Raw genomic sequence first — 16,633 nt, forward strand, 5'->3', positions numbered from 1 at the left:
TATTGAGCATATTTTAAGGTGACAATGTAAACTAAGATGGATTGGGACTGAATGTGCAATCATTTTGTAGCTAGGATTATAGCTACAGAAGTTTAAAAAAACAATTTTATTGAAAATTTTAAATACAAGAATAAGACTAGAGAAAAATTAAAAAGAAAAGAGAAATTAAAAATTAAAAAGAAATTAAAAAGAAAAGAGAAAAATGAAGAAAAAATTAAAAGTGCAAAAAGAAAAAAAGCAGAAAAATGGAACAGAAAGAAAAATAATATACAGAAGTGGCATCTACGTTATGGAACCTTCTCTCCTGCCCCCCCCCCCCTTCAAAATTAGATTAGTTCCATCCCTTTTTATACTCTAGAACAGAGGTCTTCAAACTTTGCAACTTTAAGACTTGTGGACTTCAACTCCCAGAATTCTCCAGCCAGCTATGGAGTTGAAGTCCATAAGTCTTAATAGCTGGCTGGAGAATTCTGGAAGTTGAAGTCCACAAGTCTTAAAGCTGCCAAGTTTGAAGACCTCTGCTCTAGAAGACTCTCCGCACTCGTTATGTTATGAGGCCTGGGGCTCCAGTTGATATGCTTAGATGGCTCCATTGTTGAGGCAGCTATTGTTATCCACTCTTCGCCTAAGGGTTAGTACATTTATACTATTTATTTCTTAATGTGTATTTTTATATATATTTTATATCTGTGGTTTTTATTCAATTGTTGTGTGCCACCCAGACTAACTTTTGGTGAGATGGGTGAGTATACAAATTTCATTAATAATAAATATATGAATAAATCTTCTTAATAGAAGTTACAAGTACAGTTATAAATTAACTTTACATTGTGACTCCCTTCTTTCTATAATCTCTACTGTCTAATCATCAAAGCCATAAATCATAAGTTCAGGCTTTTTTTAAATGCAAAAAGTCCATAAAGGATTTCCAGTCACCAATAAATGTAGATATTATCTTAGTTATACTGGCCTTTGAGTGGCTGGCTAGGATTCATGTTCTATCTAAAAAGTGAAAGAGGCCAAAGCAAAGATGTTTAAGAATAGTCACTACATTTCATTATTTTTATAAGAAAATAAATTAATAAATTGCAGCTAATGTGATCACTGCCTATAATCATATTATGTCACATTAAAAATTACAAATTTAACACCAATTTCTGTTGTATTTGGGGGTTTCAGCAAAATTTGAGCCATGAGGACTTCAATTTCTTCATTCTTGTCTACTACTTTAGCTACTAATGCACTCCCCCCTTCCATTGAAATATTCTTACTCTTACTTATCTCTACTGGGAGGCATTGGGACCCCACAAACCCACAATGTTCCTCCCACTGAACATCTGAAACTGAATGAGGAGAAGACACAAAACAGATCTAACCTGAGCTATGTAAAACCTCATCTGAATTATCTTGAAGCCACGTATGACTAAGTAGCCAGCTGGTTGTGCGATTATCTACAACAATGCTTATACAGCAGAGACTCAAAACAAAAAGCGTTTTATGATTGAAAATATTTTAATTGACAATAAAAGGTTTCCTGGAATTTCAAAATGATGTGAGAGAGACCTGAATACAGTAATAAACATCAGTAATAGATGAGTAACCATGAAACAAAAGCATTGGAAGAACGAGGCTGGGAAGAAGATGGTTTGGATAGGTGGGGAACAGAGATGATTAGTCCTGATAATGTAACATCCTGTCTGTTTCATTAAAAATATATTGAAACAAATATAGCTAAGTTATTGAGCAATTATTTGATTAGTGGACTATTAGTGGATTATTCAGTCTTTCAACTAATTAAAAACAGAGCAACCTCAGCTTAAAGGATATTTTTCTGATGTTACCTGCCTGCAACCCACAATAACTACTAAGTTTTCTCTTTTACCTATAATGTGAGGGTGGAAGTTCCTGGATAACATTTTGAATCTGGACCAACTGCTCTTTCTCAGAGACGCATGAGACTGCTTCCTGCAAAGACATAAAAAAAAAAAGAAATCAAAAATTATTAATTTAGTTCACAACCATTTCTTGAAGGCAAAAACAATGTCCGCCACAATATCATTACCAAATTGATGCACAAAATAAACAAAAATGGAAATAATAATGCCTGCAGAAACCAAGGAAAACCAGCAGCAGCCTTCCATCAAGTTGTGACAGTAAAATAATTGTAATATGAATTAGGAAATAATGACATTTGGGGAATTTAAAAAAATGGAGTGTGATGTTGATCATTAGCTTACAAGTGGATTAAACAATTGCACAAAAATAGATCTGCCAAGAACTATTTGTCTGAGTATCATACAAAGTTCTCAATTCAGCAGTGATATATCAATTAGTATATTAGGGAAGGACATTCTTTTCCTCATGATCACATTATGAATGCCAAAGAGATCACCACCTCAATCAGTTTTCTCCACAAATTGGCACTTCCCAGATTACATGGGCCCATTGAACACAATGCTAGCTAGAAAGTATTTTTAAAAATACTGGATATAGTAGGACAAGCAAAACAGGTTCAGAGTAGGTTTATTTGTCCATTTGTCCATAACAACTTGAATTGGCTCTCTGAGGACTGAAGCAAGAGTCCTTCTTATTATCTGGATATGTCAAAGACTGGAAATGAATCTTCTACATGTACAGCATATGACCTTCAAGAACTGAACAGAAATGTTGCTCCATTGAGTAATCTGTTCCTATCACTAATATAACCATTTCAAACTGGGAGTTTTCCACCTCTGCTCATGATATCTGTTCACAGGAGATAATTACCGATTCTCCCTGCAGGTGTTATTTGCATTTAAAAGAAGGTGTAAGTTTGGCATTGAGTTGTACTTTGTGGCAGGCTTCCTGAGAGAAGAAAATGCATATTCATACACAATCAGAACACAGCCATTCCTGAAGGCATGCAATTTTGCTACTTATTTGGACTGTCTGTGATTAGAGGTCAATCATATGCAACTCAGAGCTGCTTGAGAGTGACTTTCCCGCATTCTGTTGCAGACAAATATTTTGGGGTTACTCGTTAATTTCGCCTACCAAATTAGAACTTTAATTACAAGACAGTCGTGCAAAATTTTACTACAGATCAACGATTCACCAAAATCTGTATTGATAAGAATAGAGGAAGATGATGCTTGCTTAAACTGAAACTCTTTCAAAATCCTTCAAATTAGGAATAGGTTGACCAGAAATAGACAGTTCAGTCTAGAATTTTTTTTCTCTGAGATAAGCTCTTTAAAAATTTGTTTCATTTTTAAATTCTGATATATTTATTTAAAAGACAAGGACAAACCAGGAAGAAGGGGAAAAAATCACCATAAAAAAGAAATGCATTATTTTAGAAGCATTGCGGAAAGAAAAATATTGGCTGTATTTTAAAATATTATCTGTATTTTGAAAGAGCAATCCAATAAAGAGTGCTGGGACATGTGAGAACATAATACTATGCTGCATTAAACATTAACTATCATAATTAAGTGCCTGCATAGAGGTTGTATGGTTTGCACTGCATTATATTGTATATACATACAATAATGAGTACCTTAGGAATGCAAGTATAAAATCTGACAAGAGCTAGTCTATTCTGCTTGCAACAAAGGACCATAAAATTAATTATTTAAGGTATCAAAGCTTTCATATTGTTCTCACAGGAGCACAATAAGTAAAGTCCATACTGTTTGATCCCACTTTATAGGCAGAATAAAGGAGATGAATAGCAATTCAGCTAAAACCATTATAATGCAGGGACTGATTGTGGCAGATATGAAAAAGAGGTAGATGAGGCTGAAGGCAACTTTTTAAACGAAGGGCTACTGCATTGATAGTGTTGAACCTTTGTTTCTAGCTTCTGCACTGTGCCTATTTTTTTTTTAACTTTTGTAAATAGTGTTTTATGAGGTGGAGCAACTAATCTTGAGAAATCTTAATACTTGATTGACACAACAGCAAAGAGGCAAATGTATGCCATGTACACCTCTAGTTAATTAAACAATAATATATGATCCCTAAAAAGAGAGAAAGCATACCTAAGGGATAGCATTAAGGATGTATAGAATGTGATTTAATAGAGAGAAATGTAAAGATCTACATAAATATAGTGTAGAAAGTTAGCACCCACCCCTCTCCTAGGAGAATGAAATACTTTAGGAAATATTAAAAAGGCAGAATATTATATTTCCCCTAAAAGAAAAATAGAAATATTAAGGGAGACAGAAACTCAGAAGTTCAGCTCCCTACCCCCAGCAGATATTTGATGCCCATTGAGAAGGACTGGGCCAACCTATCTACAAAACAAAAGACCTTCAGCTCCAAGGTGATGGGATTAAGACATGACCCTCCAGGACATTATAGGATTATCTAGCAGCGGGGCTCACTGCATTGCAAAATCACCTGTGGACATTACATCAGCCCAAGGTTCAACCAAACTTGATTCAGACAAACATGACTCCACATGGGAGTCTGACTACAGCCAATAGAATACATATTCTCGCACAGGAACAGGAAGCTCAAGTTCAAAGCCCCAAAGAGGGTATAAATACCTCTCACTCTCCTCTCCATGTGTTCAGCTGCCCAGGATTTCCAACCCATGTGGTCCTGTCCCTCAATAAACCATCTTTCTAATCAGTCTCCATGTTTCCAGTGTCTTTCTTCCCACTTGGAACTGAACCAGATGGATTTTTCTTCCAACAATTGGAGGGGAAAATTGGTTTGGTATGTATGAAAAGGATCTGGATCACCTTCTTGACCACAAGTTAAAATTGAGACAAATGTGTGATCCAGCTGCTTAAAAAGTAAATTCTATCTTGAGATGGATTATCATATTCATAGAATCCAAATCATGGCAATAATTCTAACAGTAACAGAGTTGGACCTTGGAGGTCAACTAGTCCAACCCCCTGCTCATGTAGGAGACCTGTACTAGAGATTTGAACTGCCAAAATTGTTCTACTCTACCTAGTTCTGATGTTATTTAGGAATGTTATTTAGGATTTTTTCTGGGGGTCATCATTTTAAAAAAAACCACAATGATAAATTGGAGCAAGTTCAGAGGAAGGCTACCAAGATGGCAAGGGGTCTGGAAACCAAGCCCTATAAAGAATAGAAAAAAGACTGAGATATGTTTAGTCTACAGATAAAAGAGATGTAATAGCAGTCTTTGAACATCTGAAAACCTAACCAGAGGATATGCTCCTTTCCCCCTCCTTGGATAATAGACTAATCCCCCAAACATAACGAAATCAAAGTTCAACTAAAAAGGTATCTATAAACTATAAAGGTTCTCATTGACCTTAAGTATTCAACTGCAAAGTATTCAATAATGCAGAGTTGGATTTTTTCTGGAGTACCTACTTCTTGGAAATTCCAGAGTTTAATCCAGGATAATGGAAACTTGGAAAATCTACTCTTTTCTAGTCTCAGTCCACAGCTTTTCAAGAATTCTGTCCCTTGTTTCGGAAACAATCATTTCTTGTTTTTCCAGCAGAAGGAGGAAAGTGACCTAGTACATGATTGATATCTATGATATTCACTTGAGGGAAAATGTATTGGGAATGCAGTCTGCAGAAAACCTATATTCTGTTTAAATTATGCAGACAGCATAAGAACAACTTTTATAACAGATGTTGTCAACTGTTTTTTTATATATCAGTATTCATTAACATCATTATCACATCATCCTTTATCATATATCATTTGCTGTCATTTCTCAACTAAGTTCACCCTTACTTTTCCAGAAATGTAAATAAGCTCTACTTTTTATTTTTAATGTTTGAATTATTGCTACCATTTATGTGTAAAATGATGGTGCACTGTAAGTCAGGATTTATGCACCTTACCAGCTGCAGACCAGTAGTCAAAACAGCATTGAGCAAAATACCCATGAACGAAAATATTTGAAAGGGACTTTTGACTCCGATTGCTTGTTGTAGTGCTATGTACTGGGAAAGAACATAATATTCTTTCAAAAGCCATTACATGCAAAATAGATTTATTGCAATTTTTAAATAGGCTCAAATCACATTCTAATATGAACTGACCTCATTCATATTTCCCAAATTAGAAAGAAAACCAGAAAATAATTACCCTTCTCCAAACTGTCTGATATATTCTTCAAGTAAATACTATGAACAAAATTTCAGATATTAAAAAATTGTATGCTATGAAAATGCATATACTGTATGTGTATAGATAGATAGATAGATAGATAGATAGATAGATAGATAGATAGACAGATAGATGATGATAAGAGATATATACATACATACACACATATATACATATACACAAAACCATGTAAAAATAATGTGCACATTTAATTGGTATGTAATTAACTTTTGTTAATGAAGTTTCTGTCATTCATAAGATATACTTATGCAGCAGTAGGCCAAATCTATGCTGTCATGATTCAAACCCCATTTCTTTTGTATGTACATCAACATCACATACATGTAAAAAGGATGGGAGTTGGGCCACAATTCCACATTCACCATTTTGCAGATGTTGCCTTCCTACAAGTGGATGCCCATGATCTTCAAAGCCAATAGATACCCTTCCTCCAAGTGGTGCCATGCAAGGCAGCTGAGCTGACCATTTGATGGAACTACCTATTTTCCTTGATAACACCTCCCCTGCTTTTACATGGGTCACAAAAAATAAATGCTTCATTACAAACTAAAATACCATTCAGTTTGGCACTCTCTCAAAAAAACAACTCTATCTCAAACTTCAATCAGAAAAGAGCTGGAAGGGACATTGGAGGTCTTCTAGACCAACCCGCATCCATTGTTTCTTGTCCTGCCCTCTGGTGCTTTGGAAAATAAGTTGATCCCCTCGTCTTTGTGGCAGCCTCTCAAATATTGGAATACTCTTATCATGTGTCTGTCCGTCTGTCCCCCCCAGCCCTTCTTTTTTCTAGACTAGCCATAATCTCAACACTGGCAACAATATAATTTCTAAGGAAAAATAAGTTGGCATTCCTATGAATTCAGCCTTCCTCTAGTAATTGAACAATCTCTAAAACAGGCTATTTCTAAGTATATGTTTAACAAAAATAAAGGGACAGGCATTCCTAGAGATTAACCAAATCCTAAACCATTTGCAGCTTTACATATTAAATTTAATCCTTTGAGTTGCGGTTGATCACAGTCAACTAGTGCAGCTCATTAAGAATTAATATTAAGTGACCTTGCATTCATGAAGTACTGTAGTCTACAAGTTTGTATCTGCCTTTGGCACAGATTGAAAACTCTGAACCATCTTCAACAGCAGCAGAGTGTGTCTCAGAAATCTAGGAGATTGTGAAGCATGGGTTACTGTGGAGAAATCATCTCTATACTGCACACCTCATAAATTCCACAATGAGAAAATGGCCTCCACTAGATGATACCACATAGACTATGGTATCATTACCAGTTTTATTTGTCATAAAACTGACAAATCTCCAGACTGCATAATTTTTTGAGTAGAGTATCCCAAAAGAAACTCCTTTTATTCAAGCAACTGAAGTTTTGCATAAACAATAGTCAATCAGAATAGAACCTTGGAGGGGACCTTAGAGGTCTTGTAGTCCAACCCCTTGCTCAAGCAGGAGATCCTATACCATTTCAGACAAGTGACTGTCCAATCTCTTCTTTAAAACCTCCAGTGATGAAGCACTGACAACTTCTGAAGGAAAGCTGTTCTGCTGGTTAATTGCCCTCACTGTTAGAAAGTTTCTCCTTAATTCCAGGTTGCTCTTCTCCTTGATTAGTTTCCATTCATTGTTTCTTGTCCTGCCCTCTGGTGCTTTGGAAAATAAGTTGACCCCCTCCTCTTTGTGGCAACTTCTTAAATACTAGAATACTCTTATCATGTCCTGAATACTCTTATCATGTTCTTTTTCTAGACTAGCCAAACCCAAATCCCTCTTCATATGTTTTAGTCTCCAGGCCTTTAATTATCTTACATGCTCTTCTTTGCACTTTTTCCAAAGTCGCAACATCTTTTTTTGTAATGTGGTGACCAAAACTGGATGCAGCATTCCAGGTGTTACGTTACTAAACATTAAAAAGTACAATTCAATTTAATGCTTGCATTTAGCCTTGAAGTAACAAGCTAGGGACTGTACCACCCACCCCCCTTTTGAAAAAAAAGAAGGCAGGATAAGGATAAAGAATTAGGTAAGACAAAGATTAAAACTATTGTATATGTGTTTAATTTACAAGTAATTTTTTTTTAATTTCTGACTATTTAAAAATTTCCCTCCAATATAATAAAAATTGCCATATGGAATTTTGGAAATCCAGGGCTACATTTTTCTTATTTTGTGTGTTTTGGGCTAAATAATTACAAATGTATTTAACCGAGATTCAAATTAAAGCTTGGGAGGAGGCATAGGATGAGACTTTTTGAGGAGACCCAGGAATTTTGTTTTTCTTGTTATTACATACAGAAAACCGGAATGCATTGTACAACTGCAATAACTCCTTCATCCATAATGAAAATAAAAAATGGAACAGAAACATCTCACCGTGAATTTCTTGTAAAGTTCATATGTGAGAAGAGGATTTGGCAGTTCCCTGAAGTATAACTTGCAAAGTGATCCAACACAGTGAATATCTTGTAAGTAAATTTCCCTAGTCAGGTCTGGGCATTGATCTGAGCCAAACTCTTGTCTGCAACAACAGAGAAGGGGACATAATGGGGTTAATGAATAGAATGAGATACTGTAGAAACAAAATTCATATCTTCATTTTACAAAAAAAAACAAATAGGATTCTGATTTGGTAACAAAGATCTGATAATGTAATACTGTACGTCAGCCATGGAAAACCTCCTTGGCGCCTAGAATCACCATGGAAACCTATCGTAACCTTGAGAACTACGTGGATTCTGCATATTCTAGTTTCAGATACTGTAATTAGTATGGTATAAAGGCCACTTACATGAAGACAATCCATTATAAGCCACTGTTGAACTACTGGCCATTATTTCAAAATTTGGGTAGGGGCAGATTCAAAAAAAGCTGCAATAGCAAATACATATGTAGAGGAAAATAAGCCTTTCAACTTTTGTACTCTACCATCACCATGTAAAAAAAGTGTTTGAAAAGGAATGAATGAAACTTCTTTGTGTGGATAAAAGACCAAGAATCCATTGCTTGACACCAATAAATCAAACAAAAAACAAAAAAAAGAAAGAAAAAGAAAAAGAATTATAGGAGCTTTGAAAAACTAGAATTGGGAGAATTAAATAGGTTTCAAAATCCCTGACTATGATCAAGATTTCATTTGCAAACAGTGACAATTCTAATGTTTGAATAGAGTATCAACATTTTTCCTTGCAGGTTTGAGTTCTTTTCTTATAGAGCAGGGGTCATCAACCTTTCGGACTACAGGGACCACTAAATTCATAATTTTAAATCCTGCGGACCACTAATATGATCTGCCTAATGACCAACTGGCTGGGCGTGGCTAGGTGGTCATGTGACTGGGTGGGCATGGCCAACTTGATGTCACTCACATCGAGAGACACCTCTACTCGCCCCTCCCCTCCCAGCCACTCCTCACCAGCCCGCCGGGGGCCCCAACAGGAAGCAGTTGTTGGAGCTAAGCAGCCACCACGAGAAAGAGTTGGCAAAACAGCTCAGTTCAAATTGAATCTGACCAAGAAGGAGGCTCAGCAGAAGCACCTCACTGAGGACTATGAGCATAGGGAAGCAGGGGGAAGACCTGCGGGAGTGCAAGGCCAGGTACTGGTGCCTTGAGGCTCAGCAGGCTGAGATGGTCAGCCAGTTCCAGGCCATGATGCAGTCCCACTGAAACAAGGCCCTCCGGCTCTTCACCAGCAGCGGCACTTCCCTCCAGCCTTCACCCAAAGCCCCATACCAGGCGGCTGAAGCAGACCCGAAGTCCAAATTTCTGCCCCCCTCCGACCCGCACAAAAAGACCATGAAGGGGGAAACTCTCTGCAGCAACACAAACGTTCATTGCATGTATCCGGCACAGGGACCATAGTTTGAGGACCCCTGATTTAGTGCAATATAAAAAATCCAAATAATTTTTCTGTGGATCACCAAAATTTTCTCACAGACCACCAGTGGGCCATGGACCACCAGTTGGTGTCCGCTGTTATAAAGGACAATTATGAATCAGTATGGTTTAGGACCAACTCCCAAAAACTTCAGTATCTTTGCTGTTCCAGGGAAGCACTTTTAATGATGCGATATGAGTTCAAACAACATATCAAGGATCTGGAAGCCCAACAAGATCAGTCTTGCTCTTCCTAAGAATGTTTCCTTGAGCAGTCAAACTCCTCTTTGCAAAACAGCAAAATATTTACACCTTATAACCGTCCCCAATCTCCAAAGGGTATTAACTTTAACACGCTGCAATGTACTTTCCACAGCAGTTTTGGAGGGTCAATATTTAAAAAAAAAAATCCATATGAGTTGAGATTAAAACTCAACTATTAAAACTCTGCTCACATTCTACTCTACTGTACCTTCTATAAGAACTCACAAGCCCATCTCATAACACCTCACCTGATAAAATACCTGGGAACTACCAGTCTTTTTTGATGTTCAGTTGCTGTTATTGGATCAATCCAATGTCTCTTTGAAGGTAGCTAAATTTTGTTTCACTGTCTTCAAAATTAGACTTTGCCTACCGACAATCTACTACTAGCTGTTAAATATTATCTTATCTTTTTAAATTTAATTTAATTTTATTATCTTATTTTATTTTTCAATACTTATTTGTAACGCTTGTTTCTGACCATAATAAAATTACTATTACTACTGGGGGGAATATCAACATGGCATACAGCTTGCAGAATCACTTCACCTCATTTATAATACCTGACAGGAGTTGAACACTCCAGGTTTCATTAAATTAAGCAATGTCGTTTTAGAAGATTCCAGAAATCTGTATTTTCTGTGCTGTGCCAGTCGTCTGGAACACCATTCCTCCATATGGCCTCAGCTTCACTGACTAGTAAGAGGGTGTCAAAGGTCTGGCTCTTACAACAAATTTTGGGTTAAGTGTGAACCCATTGTATTTTATACAGATATCATTCTTCCCCTGATGCAGTTTTTCTTATTAGTCTTTTGTATTTTACTTTTCTACTGTTTTACTCCTCATAAACTGTCCCACATTCATTAGTGAAGTAAACAGTCTTAGAAATTAATTAAATAAATAAACTAAATTACATTCAAATGTCTACATAGTTTGAATCACCTAGGTAACAGGTAACAGTAACAGAGTTGGAAGGGACCTTGGAGGTCAAGTCCAAACCCCTACTCACGCAGGAGACCTGTACTAGGGATTCGAACCGCTGAATTTTGAAAGCTCCCATATAATGACACTCAGGATGTTTCTGAATTTATTTTGTAGCTACCTTTCATATTCTAGTGCTATATTTTAAAATAAAAATCCAGGTCCAATCCACATATTTATATTTATAGCCCCCTCATGAAAAACAAAGTATATAAGAGGCCTAACACGGATTCATTTTTGTCACCTCAGTTTCTGAATGTTGGATGTCACACCAGAAAGCCGATAGATTCCGTCCACAATTCCATGAGTCTCAATGAACTCTGCGCAGCTCTTCAGTACTATAGGAACTACAAGAAGAAGAGAAGGTATTAAACATCATTATTAATATTTGTTACTAAAAATGACTGATGATGAATAAGGAGTATACAGTTGTGATACAACTATAAATCAAAATAATTGCTAGATAAAAAGCAAAATAAACACCCTTTTCTAAGCATATGTATGACAGATAGAAACACGCATATGGTTCTACTTTGTAAAATGGAACAATATCTTAAATGTTTTTTCTTGCCAGCTTATCTCTAGACAAAGGTCTGGGGAAAATATGGAATTTTCCTTATGATTTTTTAATATATATATATATATATATATATATATATATATATATATATATATATATATATATATATAATACAGAAATACATGAGAAGTGAAAAAATGATCTAGGTCTGACAATACACCAAAATTTAAAAATAAATAAATAAACTAACACCTGAAAGAGTGAGAAAATCTCATTTAATACAAATGCCAAATACTTACACAAAGATAAAAATTAGGGATCAAAACAAGGAGCTCAGATTCAGAGAATGAGACTGATTTTAGAAAACCCTTTTTATGTGGAAAAATGTGCATTCTGTCTCATTGCCTTCTTTTAGCCTTTTTCTGAAATATAATACTTTCTGTTTCTATAGGACAGTGTTTCTCAAATTTGCCAACTTTAAGAAGTGTGGACTTCCACTGTAGCCAGTCATGTCTATTATGGAGATCAAAGGCTTTTTAAAAAACTGATGTTTTTTATTTTGTTTTTAATTTTAACTTCTGCCTGCCTACTTATCATACATAAGCAAAATTACAGGGATGCCACTTTCTTTATTATTATTCAGCAGCTTGTAGCTATAGTTACAGCAAAAATTAGGATAGTTAAAGTAACTTCAATGGATTCATTTCTCATTATTATGTTAATCAACTTATACATTTCATTTCTATACAATACACCAGAGTTTCATAAGCAAAGCAAGTTATCATATCATATTTTAAATAACAAAGTGACCACATATTTGTAAAGGAAGCTAAAACTAAACAAACAAATAATAAACAAATACAATATTTGTATCATAATTTCTCACCATATTTTCCAATTTTTCTTTTTAAAAAACCATCCAATTTGTAAGAAATTATTTCTCTGAGATTTCTAAAAGATCTCATCTGTAGTTATCTCACATTGAGGAGAACAGATTTCATTTTACAAGAAAAAAGATAGTTGTAGTCATGTTTTACAGTTGTGGTCTCAAGCATTTATGCAATTCTTTTCAGTTGTATTTCTATTTTATGGTTTCAGCATATATGAAGGGTGATAATGTAGTTTAATATATTTCTAATAATTTAACTAAATAAACAAATTGTCTTATAGGAAAAAAATCAGGTCTAGCTCAAGTACAAGATATATTTCAATGGATAAATATGATTGCTTAAATAATTATCTTATTACTTTAAAATTTTACCAATTCATACAATTGTGCAAGTTTCTGCAAGTAAATTACAGTTTTCCAGAAAATGTATCATAGTTATAGATGAATTGATGCTATTAATTCATAGATGAATTTTCACATTACAAAGATATTTACATTCATTTCCAGATTGTTCTGCCATGTTATTAAAAAAGAGCAAAAATAAAATATTGAAACTTTTAGTAACATGACTAGATTCTGGCCTTGCATGCACATGAAGGTAATCTATTATTTGTCTTATCAATATAATATTTGCAAAATGTACCTGCTGGTGCAGTACAAAAAAACCTAAAGCCATAGTTTAACCTCCATTTCGGAACAAAATACAAATAGCTGCATTTATATAATACATTATTCCCTACGACAAAGTTTTTAAACCACAATGGCTATATTCATACGATATGCTACAAACAAGAAAACCACATTTTGACTAAGTGTCATGTGCATAACCTGCTATTAAGCTATGATCTATAAACACTGTAATTCTCTTAGCATGCTAAACTAAAACTGAACAAGCTGCGCTCCAGCTTAATGATACATGTGAACCCACTCTACATCTTGCAGAACAGATCTATTATCATGAAGGACTTATGTGTAAAACCATACAGACAGCCTCTCACAAACAAGGTCCATGTTGTGATGCAGCCCTGCAAATACAGCTTAAAATATGAAATTGTGTGAAAAGTTTTTGTATCCATACAGCTTATGCCATATGGTTTATAACCAGTGGTGGGTTGCTCCTGGTTCACCCTGGTTCAGGCAAACTGGTAGCGGTGGAGGCAGGAGGCTCCGCCCACCCACCCAGACGACATCAAAAATGCTCTGTGCATAAGCAGAAGTGCCGCACACTCGCAAAGCAAGCATGTTGCTTGCTACCGATAGCAAACCTGTAGCGCCAGGATATTTTTCACATCTTTGATAGACTAAATGACCTATACCTCAAATGTAAACCCTCTGGACATTCAGGCACCTTGATTTGTTGGTAAACTATAACTCATAGGCATCTATACATGGAAATAACAAAATCTGGAACTTGGGAATTATTGGCATATGTTAGGATGCAAGTACATAAGCGTGGGATTTGTGTCATGGCATCACTATACAGATTTCATTATTTTGACATACTGTAATCTCAGTTTGCTGTGAATTCATGTCTAGATTCTTAAGATATGATATGATCTTCCTATTTCTGGCCTGAATAAACAATGGTGGTAGCTTAATTTTGGAAAAGATAAGATAGTTGCAATTAAGAGTTTAGAAAGCCTGTTAAGCATGTTCCATACAATGACAGGATATGTCTGCTCTCCATAAAACCATCCTCAGTATAATGTAGCTACTGAGAAAGCAAAATATTTCAAATTTTGAAATTTGCAAATCATCAGATTTAGGTGAACTGCTCAACAACGGGAATAAGAATTACATCTAATTGTGAAAACTATCTTCTTGTACTCAAAATATGGAAGTACAAGAAGAGAGAAAGACATGTAAAAATTGCCTGGATTTTCCAGGAAAAAATAAAATCTGCAAAACAATCTTATTCTGTTTTCTTTTGTTCTATTTTCTTCCAAAGTGGCCAGAAATACCTTTGTTTTTCTGGTTCAAAAATCAGATTGCTTAGCTTTTTTTTTTTCTGCTTCTCATCCTTCAGTCATTTGATTGGTAATGAAATCTGGCATTCAACCCTCTATTTCCACCAGCATGATAATGAGCTGCTCCCCCTTTTTACAGACTATTTCCTGCTGTTCTCCCATCCTGAACTCTCTACACCAGAACATAAGAACTGCTTCTTATGACTAAAGTGCGGGTTTTGTGATGTCAAGAAACATCCACCAGACACTCATTTGACTTGTGACCAAAAATTATAAGCCTTGACCTCAAATTCCAAGGATTAAAGGGCTAGGTATCAATTTTCTGCAAACCCAAATTTCTCAATGAATTGACTGCATGAAAGCAGAAGACAAAAATGTTCTTTTTCAGTAACGTCAAAATCCAGAAGTGGCTTAGCTCTCTGACTCAGTACTAGCAGGAGCTGGGTTAAGATGGTAATCATAGCACACTAAGTACTGAAAGAATTTTCTCCTAAATTTTCTGCAACAGTTGTTAGTGGAAAAGAATTACAACATTAATCTAATTGAGAGAGGGTTGGGTGGGAGAGAAGGAACTTATATATATTGAACTTTTGCAGTAACTTTCTTTGTTTCCAACAACATGTACAAAGTACTGAAACTTCTGAAAAAGAACTAGTTTTCTGTTCTTCGTGGGGCAGTAGACAGTAGATTTAAAGAAAAAAAGGAAAGCTGTTATGTGTGAGAAAAAGAGTGGCATGGCTGAATTTCCCAATCTATTTATGTCTATAATTGAAACCATGCTGGAAGCTTAGAAGTTGGAAGAGGGAATTCGTGTCACAAAGTTTCTGCTAGTTTTGCCAGGAAGAGAAATGTCCTCGTTTTACAACCTCAATGGAAACCAGATGAGGAATAAAGGGAGAATGTAGGCCCCCAATATTACTTGAGTGAAAAAAACAACTCACAGTGAACATATTAAGACAATAAAGCTTTTTGTAAAACTGTTTTTAAAAATCCCTTAAAGTGGTAGGATGTCAAGGAAATGTTAGCCAATTGTATATATCTAGAAAAGGCTCTATTTTCTGCAGAGTTTTCCTGATTACTTTCTGCTCTAGTCAATGTTTTGGAGATTTCGTATGACCTGCCTTCAAATTTCCCAAGCATTGGGGTTTTCACATTATCTGCTCACTTAAGCATTATTTTCATAACTTGTGCTTCAAATAGGCAGTCTAGTTTTACTTTACCTAGTACTGAATGATTTGTTCATCTATGGTTCAAGATGGTCTTAGATGTTACAAGCAGGGAAACCATGACCTTCAGAGCATGCACCTTTATTGTCAGTGCCATTCACCCAGTGATGGCATTCTGCCAGTTCTAGGCAGTTCGGCCGAACTGTTTGTTAAATTGCTGGCTCGCCCCGCCCCTTGCCCCGCCCCTCCGCACCACTGGGCGAGGGGTGGGCGAGCCAGCAATTTAACAAACGGTTCAGTGTTTTTTTATAATTTTAATGGCCTCACAGCTGCTGCGGGGCTTCAAAGGGCCACCCTACAGCTGATCAGTGTTAAAAGAAAACAAATGAGTAGATCGGTGCCTGCAAATATAAATGGGTAGACCCAGTGGTGGGATTCTACTTTGGTAGAACCGGTTGTTAAGTAGTTAAGCCAGTGGTTGCCAAAGTGGGCGGTACCGCCCCCTGGGGGGGGTGGGATGCCTTAGGGGGGCAGTAAGTGGCAAGGGGGGCAAGGGGGGCGGCAGAGGGACGCTAGAGGCAAAGGGGGGGGGCGACAGGGGGGCTAAGTGGCAAGGAGGCGGCCCCCCCTTTGACCTGTGCCTCGCAGCACTTACCTCCTTGCAAGCAAACAGCAAGAAAAAAACAGCCGCATAGGTTAATTAGCATGATTAGATCGGCCTCCGACTCTCAGCTGATTCGCTCTCAGCTGTTTTGCAGGCTCGTTTGCAAGCTCTTGTTTTGCAAGCTCTTTGCTTGCTGCAAAGAGTGCTGGAGCAGATTTTTTTTCCCTAGCTAAAAGGA

The 16,633-nt window shown here is 36.3% G+C and overlaps 1 protein-coding gene across 1 annotated transcript in view; it reads right to left on the reverse strand.

The window, feature by feature from the left end:
* The window catches only part of ARHGAP31 (Rho GTPase activating protein 31), a 113,926-nt gene that overhangs the window by 32,930 nt on the left and 64,363 nt on the right, over positions 1-16,633 (reverse strand). Inside the window, exons 2-4 of the mRNA XM_070943832.1 lie at positions 11,494-11,596; positions 8,504-8,648; positions 1,883-1,965 (exon numbers count right to left, since the gene is read on the reverse strand). Of these exons, the coding sequence (XP_070799933.1) occupies positions 1,883-1,965; positions 8,504-8,648; positions 11,494-11,596 (331 nt within the window). The remainder of the gene's footprint in view (positions 1-1,882; positions 1,966-8,503; positions 8,649-11,493; positions 11,597-16,633) is intronic.

Source organism: Pituophis catenifer, unplaced genomic scaffold (genome assembly GCF_029215685.1).
Source record: "Pituophis catenifer annectens isolate HBS135680 unplaced genomic scaffold, rPitCat1.0.hap2 SCAF_4, whole genome shotgun sequence".
Lineage (NCBI taxonomy): Eukaryota > Metazoa > Chordata > Lepidosauria > Squamata > Colubridae > Pituophis > Pituophis catenifer.